At 32.9% G+C, this 9318-nt stretch overlaps 1 protein-coding gene across 1 annotated transcript in view; it reads left to right on the forward strand.

The window, feature by feature from the left end:
* LOC111711482 (RNA-binding protein 24) overlaps positions 1–9318 on the forward strand; it is a 27299-nt gene that overhangs the window by 3366 nt on the left and 14615 nt on the right. Inside the window, exons 2-3 of the mRNA XM_023485853.1 lie at positions 6602–6681; positions 7438–7541. Coding sequence (XP_023341621.1) covers positions 6602–6681; positions 7438–7541 — 184 coding nt within the window. The remainder of the gene's footprint in view (positions 1–6601; positions 6682–7437; positions 7542–9318) is intronic.

Consider the following 9318-nt stretch of genomic DNA (forward strand, 5'->3'; position numbering starts at 1 on the left):
CCTTCCCTCCTATTCAATACCTTCCCTCCTATCCAATACCTTCCATCCTATCCAATACCTTCCATCCTATCCAATACCTTCCCATCTCACCTTCCCATCCCACCTTCCCTCCTATTCAATATCTTCCCTTCCATTTCACTCTTAACTATCCTTTTCTATCCAACCCATGTTTGTCTAGCCCCTGCAAAAATTGGTTCCAAAACGTCCCGGCCGTGCCTAACTCCTGATTCATCTTTACTTTACTTCCCCTTATAATCCTTCTCAACTTACTAACCTTTCCACTTTGCACCCATTTCCCTTCTAGTTTAATTACCTTCTCTGTTCTCTCCTGATACATATATATACCCTGGGAGAATTCCTTGTTTTTCAGAACCTTCTGTGCACTCCTTTCCCTTCTAGTTTAATTACCTTCTCTGTTCTCTCTTGATATATATATATATACCCTGGGAGAATTCCTTGTTTTTCAGAACCTTCTTTGATGTTCTCTTCAGAATATTCTTATACTAGAGCTTTTATATTGAATTTAAAGTGTAGCAAACTGCATAGAGTTTATAGTGCACAAATACACTTGGTTCGGAATAAAAACTGGATTTGAAAATAAAATTATAATTAAGAAAATTTATAGTACATGTTAGTAATATGCACCGATATAGGTTCGTTCAGAAATTAATGAACGTAGTTAGGGCACAGATAATGTGATAAAGTAATACAAATGAATAAGTTCAGGTTTACAAAATATGGGGTTTGTTTCCATATTTATTACAATATCTATGTATTGTCTATCCATAAAATGTCATAATCCAATATCAATATTCTATATCTTTGAAATGTCCTATCTATAAAATGTCATTTGTAAAACATATTTTCTACAAATATGTCCAATCTGTAAAATATATATTTAAAAATCTCCTGTCTATTATATTTCTATCTATAACTTTCTCCCTTTCTCTCTATTTCTATTTCTATTCTATGTCCTTGTATGTGTACTACGCTTTGTCCCACTTCCTGTGTAATGTATGGAGAATATTTACAGTAAATTAGTAGAACTTGTATCAGCAATTTTACAAAACATGTGAGCACCGCAGATCCTTCGTACAGAACTAGATTATCACAAGAAATAATGTTTAAAAATGAAGATATTTTGCTAAAATGTTTCATAATTATATATTTCTTACTATGTTTTAACTTACGCTGAACAGAATGATCAGATATGTATTTTAAGTCAATAATTTATTCAAATAAAGTGATAAAACGTCTAAAATTCTGTAATTTGTAATTTGTGATATTTATGTTTGTATACCCAATACACATTTTAGAAATTAATCTGACACTCCCGAGATGAAATTGCGAACTCGTTTTAATCATTATGTTGCGGATGAAGCAGTCAGCATGCTTTTATCTAAATTTTGCTAATAACTTCTTACAAACTAAAGTTTGAAAAAAGAGCATTACGTGTTTAGGGTTACTAGAAAGCAGTGCTTAGGATCCGGATCCGGAACGGTATTCGTTGGATTCGTTAGATTTTGGCTTCCTGGATCCGGTTCCGCAAAGCTATGCTAATCCACGGATCCGGATTCAAGGGGCAAAATATCAACCAAAAACTGCAAAAAAAATGTTTACTCTCAATCCCTAAATCTAAACTTTTGAAAAATAAGAGAGAAAATAAAAATGTACTGATATACAAATAAGCGAAAAAAATAAGACAAAAAATTTGAAAATTCTGCTTTGCTAAAATAATTCAGTAAATTTTAAAGAAATAATCTGGAACCAGATCCGGATCCATTTTTTTCCTGTGCGAATCCAGGATCCGGATCCGGATCCGTATTAAAATTAATAGTCCTATTATTGAGTGTCTGCTCTATTTACCTAATGTCCGGGCGATACAGTACAAACAAGGACCGTAAAGGTTGACCCGGCTCGGAAATTCAAATGTACTACGGCTGACCGTGAGCTTTTCATATAATTCTGAACCTATGTAATTTAATTATTTTCGTTCTATATTCTATCTATCTATCTTCGACGTAATCACTGAAAGGATAACATACCCAGTATCGTAGTTACAAATATGGAGTTCTCCTTGTGTTAACTGTGTTATCTATGATTTCTGCTATCTTGGGGAAAATGTTATCTGTGTTATCTATGATTTCAGCCAACTTGGGGAAAATTATTAAACTATGGTAATGCAGTGACACACTGCTAAAGAAGAGACATTTTATGTCGGATATTTTTAAAATTTTCTTGTTACTTCCAACATTGTACGATATATTTTTAACATTTAGTTCTTTTTAAATTTAAATTTCTTCAAAAATTATTGGGTACGGATCTTACAAAACATACTATTTTGATAATTCATCTATTTTTCCTCCTTCAATCTCCATTTTCTTCTTTTGACTTCCCCTTCCGGCAATTTGGAAAAAAAAATTTACGAAAGCATGTAGAGAGTCATTTTAAAACCAAATGTTTTGTTTTATCAAGAATCATCTTTATTTCCAACTCTTGATATAAATTACTTTTAATTGTGTTTCCTTTGTACAAGTGATTTGCGGATTTATGTAGAAGAAATATTAAGGAATTTGTCATAATTCTGCACGTTTAGGTAGAGTACGTTGTGAATCAGACATGACACGCATGCTTCAAACTTGAAACTACGCGAACAGTCCCTTTAAACTGTATTTTCTAATTATTTTTGTACAAAGTGTATTGTACAGGTATTGTAAACAGTCCCTTTAAACTGTATTTTCTAATTATATTTGTACAAAGTGTATTGTATAGGTATTGTATAAGTGGTGCAATTATTTACCAAACGATAAAATAATTAGATTAAATATTTTATCCACCTGGGCCTTCCCCCCTTCTACTGTAAGTGGGGGGGGGAGGGGGAGCATCTGCTTTTTTATAATTACACGCTAGGGAAAGGAGATGAGGGGGTATGTGATAGGGGGTACAAAACTGCGGGACAATAATTTTTTTGGATAAAGGAATGCGAAAAATACGAATGCATCTTTAGGGGAGGGATGCACTAACCCTAAAACGTTGAAAGATGCAGAACTAATTTGGGGAATAAAGGTATAAACAAGGACATTTGAAAACTATAAGAGCTTTTTCATATTTATGGATTACATACCATCTCAATTTGAGATCGGCCATTTCTCTTTCTAACAAAATGAAAAACGTAGTGTCATTCTTTTAATGGGCTTTTTCAAGTATTTTTGTATGACACATCAGAAGAAAAAAATGGGCATAAAAATACCAATTGAACAGAATCTGACAGCAGTTTCAAGGATGAAGATGAAAAACTGATTTTTGCTTATGTATATTTCTGCCAGATAAACAGCAATCAGGTTTTTTTTTCTGTGATTGATTAATTATGTTATCCGGAGGGGGGGGGGGGGGGGGTCTAAATGGACAATTTGGTATAATTTTTAATAACTCCTTTATTTAAAGATCACAGCTGTGCTGTTTTAACCTTTTTCTGCTGATGAATTAAAATAATTGAAAAGTTTAATTTACTATCTCTTTAAAAATGCGGAATTGTGAAGCACAAATTGGTAAAGAAACAAGGGATGGAAAGGCTCTACAAACATATCAAGTATAATCAGCGAAATCCAACTTTCTAATTTAAAATTTAGGATTTTTTTGTTAATAATTAAAGTTTGGTCAAAATCTTTTTTAAAAATTTTAGATTCTTTTAGATCTTATATTGGTTTTATACAAACATGAGTTTATAGACAAAATATCTAAAAGTATTCAAATGCATTTATAAAGTGCATAAAAATTCAATTAAATTTCATAGAAAATGTAAAAAAGATCGTCCAGATTATTCTGTTGACCACTGTATAGTGCAGAGTTTGTGTGTAATGATGTAAACTAGCAACTTACAACCTTAAACAAGTTATGAACCAACTTTTCTTCTAATAACACAATTACAATACAGTCCTAACTTACATCCCCTCTTTCCCCATCTTCCCCCCCCTGTACTTTTTCCCCCATCTATACACCCCACGTACGGGTGCGCCCATATGGAAAAGGTCAAATTTAGGTGACACTATTTGTACGACGTTGTGACATCGTATCTCCTCTAATTTAAATTTAACGCACAAAAATGGAGCTAGCTACTTCAATAGATTTAATTTTACGGACAAGCATGATAAAAGCAAATATATTTGCTATTATTTCAGAAGTTTAAAAAATAACATCAAATTTCTGAATAGCTCTTCAATAACATGAGATTTAAAACATTTAAGATTTTAAACCTACCGTGCTATTTACTTTAGTTTGACATGACTCGATTCGTTAAATCTCTTTCCACCCCTCAAATCTCTTTCTACCCCACAAATCTCTTTCTGCCCCTCAAATCTCTTTCTACCTCTCAAATCTCTTTCTACCCCTCAAATCTCTTTCTACCTCTCAAATCTCTTTCTACCCTCAAATCTCTTTCTGTCCCTCAAATCTCTTTCTACCTCTCAAATCTCTTTCTACCTCTCAAATCTCTTTCTACCCCTCAAATATTTTTCTACCTCTCAAATCTATTTCTACCCCTCAAATCTTTTTCTACCCCTCAAATCTCTTTCTACCCCTCAAATCTCTTTCCACCCCTCAAATCTCTTTCTACCCATCAAATCTCTTTCTGCCCCTCAAATCTCTTTCTACCCATCAAATCTCTTTCTACCCCTCAAATCTCTTTCTACTCCTCAAATCTCTTTCTACCCCTCAAATCTCTTTCTACCTCTCAAATCTCTTTCTACTCCTCAAATCTCTTTCTGCCCCTCAAATCTCTTTCTACCCCTCAAATATCTTTCTACCTCTCAAATCTCTTTCTACCCCTCAAATGTCTTTCTACCCCTCAAATCTCTTACCACCCCTCAAATCTTTTTCTATTTATCAATTTATAATCTGAAATCGTGGGCCTTAAAATATTTTGTTTAGTTAAGTTTAGGGAATTCTTGTTGTGGTTAAACCAAACTTAGCTAGTGGGGTAGGTCAAATAGGCCTATAATAGGCCGGGTACTGTAACAAGTCTGGCCGCGCCATGAAAGTTGACTTATGAATATGATAGGGTTAGGCCGGTACATGCCACGCGTCTCTAGGGGTCAGGCCGGTACATGCCACGCGTCCTTAGGGGTCAGGCTGATACATGCCACGCGTCTCTAGGGGTCAGGCCGGTACATGCCACGCGTCTCTAGGGGTCAGGCCGATACATGCCACGCATCTCTAGGGGTCAGGCCGGTACATGCCACGCGTCTCTAGGGGTCAGGCCGGTACATGCCACGCGTCTCTAGGGGTCAGGCCGGTACATGCCACGCGTCTCTAGGGGTCGGGGCAATGCGAATTCAAATTGACTTTAGTATTCCGTGTTTTGTTGAAATTAATCAATTAAAAACAATGATTAGATTAGATTACAACCGCACAGATGGCTTTATTTTAAAATTTTGCCTGCTATAAAAAGACATTGACATGAAAAGCTTGTAAATAATTATGAAGGGGGGGGGGGAAGTGCATGATAAAAGAAATATGAAATTTATTTGCTTCTTTAAAATTCAAATTTTATTTATTATGCATTACTTCATCGTACATAATTTAAAATTCTTTTAAATATTAACATATTTTTGGCATTTACATTTTATTAAAATTCATTTATCAGTAAAATGAAAAATATTATAACGATTTAACTAAAAGATCTTACAGTATCAATAATAAAAATAGTGATATTTTTTACATTTAAAAGTCAATCACAATTTTTTGTGTTTGTTAAAGTGTTTAATGTCCGTGTACTTAATTGTGTGGGGGGGCGGGGGGGGGGGGGGTTATTAAACGTAGACCTAGATTGGAGGAATATATGATTTTGCGTCATATTGTGTTGAAAGCGAACCCGTCTTTTGCTATCTCTCTCTGTGTTTAATGTTATTTATTGTATTATTTATTCCTGGATTTTTCCTCTTTTTATCTTATCGTTCTCCAGTCTACTCATCTTTATATTGAAGAACCGGGGAGCACTGTGGGCTAAATATGTAAAAAAAAAATTCCAGTTTACTCATCTTCATGCTGAAGAACCTAGGAGGACACTGTGGGTTGAATGTTTAAAACATACTTATATTTACATTCAAGAGGCTGTTACAATAAGAACGCATTTACAATATTAATGTCACAACAAAAAAGTTCTGCTAGGGCTTACTTTCCATTTATCTCAAATAAGACATTTAATCAATAGTGATGTGGGGTGTGTGTGTGTTTGTGTGGTGTGTGTGTTTACTGTTAAGGGTTGAGTGTATAATGTAAACCAGGAGAATAATAGGAATAATCATGTCTATTTTCTTCTTTCTATCTATCTATCAATTTTCTTTATTTTTCTATCTATCTATCTATTTTCTTTATTCTTCTATCTATCTATCTAGCTATCTATCCATCTGTCTGTCTATTTTCTTTATTCTTCTATCTATCTATCTATCTACTTTCATCATTATTCTATCTATCTATTTTCTATATTCTTCTATCTATCTATCTATCTTTCTATTAATTTATCTATCTATTTATCTATCGGTCTATCTTTCTATCTATTTTCTTTATTCTTTTTTTTGTAAAATTTAAATTATTTAAATTTTAGACGATGCAGTCGAAAGATACAACCTGGACAAAACTATTCGTTGGAGGACTCCCTTATCATACAACAGATAAATCTCTTAGGTAAACGTACAGTGGTCAATGGTCATCCATATCATTAAGAAAATTATCTATATATTTACTCTTTTAGATTGACACTTTATTTTGTCAATAATGTTCTATTGTTCATCTTGCATCATTATATATTTTATCATTGTAATCTGAAGTATTGCTATTCCCTCATTTCAAGCTCTAAGATAGATTAAAGCAAAAATTATATTAATTTAGATTACTGAAACCACTCTGGAACCTAGTAACTCATCTAATTTGAATTTTACACCCAACCATTGACAATTTAAACTTGCTAGGTAGCATCAAAATTCCAAAACTTTTTTTGTATCAATAGCTCTTCAGAAAAGGACTTGTCATTGAAAACATTATTTACAATCCCTATATCTTTGTAATCTGATTTCAATTAGATTTAGAAGCCCTTTGATATTTTAAACAGTGAATCATGTTAATTAAAAAGTCTATATTTTTCAACTAAAACCAACAATTTTGCTCTCAAAACACAATTAATAATTAAAAAGATGATAATAAAAAATGTCTCATCTCTGAATAACTCATAAAGTTTAGCATAAGAACACGCGAAAAAGAAAAAAATATTTGTTTAAATCTTGTAGAAATGTTCTGGACCTGGATCCGGATCAAAATGAAACGAATCCTAAACACTTTGTCATTTCAGGGAACATTTTGAGGTGTTTGGTGATATAGAAGAGGCTGTTGTGATAACAGACAGAACTACGGGGAAATCTAGGNAATCTTAGGGGCTAAACCTAGGGGTAATCTTACAGGTTGGTTAGTAATCTTAGGGGCTAAACCTAGGGGTAATCTTACAGGTGGGTTAGTAATCTTAGGGGCTAAACCTAGGGGTAATCTTACAGGTTGGTTAGTAATCTTAGGGGCTAAACCTAGGGGTAATCTTAAGGTGGGTTTGCAACAGGGGGCTAGACCAAGATCTTTTGTTTTTAATCTTAGGGGCTAAACCGTAATCTAGATTAGGTCAATAATTTCTAGAAGTTTTCAAATGTTCCTTGAGAGTTGTTTTGTAGAAATACATAGTTTGCCTTGAATGGATTTTATAAAAGTTTGGAATTTATTTTCTTAAATTTTGAATCATCTTTCTACTGATAAATATTGCTTTAAGAAAAACAGCTGAGCCTTATTCTCGATTGAGGGAAAGCCACGTGTTATGTGATGAAATAAGAGCATTTATTTTATGTTTTACATTTCAATTCAATAAAACTCAGCTTTTAATCAACTTAAAGTAAAAAGAATATTTTATTAAACTACAGAGTTTTGTAACAGATTTGTATCCTCAAAAATATTTCAATTTTTTTTATGAAATAAGTTTTTTAGATATATTATATTAGTAGACTTTTTTTTTTTGCGTTTCGCGCCCACTTCTATTTCAACTTGTGGCTTTGTCTTTTGAGAATCTTCTCTTTTTACAGTATAAAAAATAAACAAACAAAAAAGTTCGCCAATTTACTTATATTGTTTCGCAAATTTTCAAACTTTTCCAAAAATCAAAAAAATTTGGACTCCGATTTTTGTAATTTTGAGCATCCTTAGACCTTCACCGGGGTCATGTGAGGTCCCACACACGGCCCCCTTATACTATATTAAGTCAGCGTACTTGTAATTTTGTGGGTGTGCTTCACAGCTGTTAAAGCTGAGTGGACCCTAGATTTTATGGGAATTTTTTTTTAATCTCTGCACGGTGCATGTTGTTGTACTTAAAGTTTCACTGTTACAAATTTTCATTCTGGCTATCATTCATTCTATAAGAATAATTTGTTCTTTTAAAAAAGTTTTAAAAGTTCAGGGTCCTAATCAGAGAAGAGCTTTGGTAGATCGTGGGCCCTGGAGTATATAGAAAAAAGATAATGTCGCTAAAATCTTGTAAACATAACATTGCCTCCCAAAAGTTGGGTAGCATCAAATGCAAATTGTTTTGAAATTTCCAAAATGTGATCTGCCGTTTTTGTACCTTACGAATTGACTGAGATATTGAGAAATAAGTCTAAAATTAAAAGTATTAAACATAACCAAGGTTGTTTAAATTTTTAGTATCTCCGACTATGTTAATAATACAAAGAAGGAGGCTAAGTTTGAAAGACAATTTTTTTATATATTCTTTTGACAACAACTAACTTTACGAAAATCTAAGACAAATTGTAAGTCCAGGGTCCTATGTCTAACGTACTGCATAACACCCACCTAGAAAATTACTTAAAACTTGACTATGATACATATATCCATACCATATATAGTTTGGGCCTGATCGGTTCAGAATAAGTTTCATGCTGCCCCTCATGTGATGTTTCCGTTCTAGTATTTATCATAAATTATTATAGGACAATTTAATGTATTTTTACAAACATAACTGTTAACCAAACAACAATTTCAGTTTTTACAATTGAAATAGATAATAATACTTTTGATTTGTGACTAATAAAAACATTTATGTTTCCTTTGAACTCTTTTCCTTTACTGTAAACTTCAAACTTGTAAACTTCGACGCCCTCCCTCTATTTTTTTTTTGCTCTAGAACTCTCATTCTTGACACTATCAGCGTGCGTGAAAAATTTTTACTTTTAATGAATAGTAATTAAAAAGATTTTTGTAAATCTGTTTTCTTTCTAATGCATTGGGTAA

This window comes from Eurytemora carolleeae, unplaced genomic scaffold, assembly GCF_000591075.1.
Source record: "Eurytemora carolleeae unplaced genomic scaffold, Eaff_2.0 scaffold1170, whole genome shotgun sequence".
Classification (NCBI taxonomy): Eukaryota; Metazoa; Arthropoda; class Copepoda; order Calanoida; family Temoridae; genus Eurytemora; species Eurytemora carolleeae.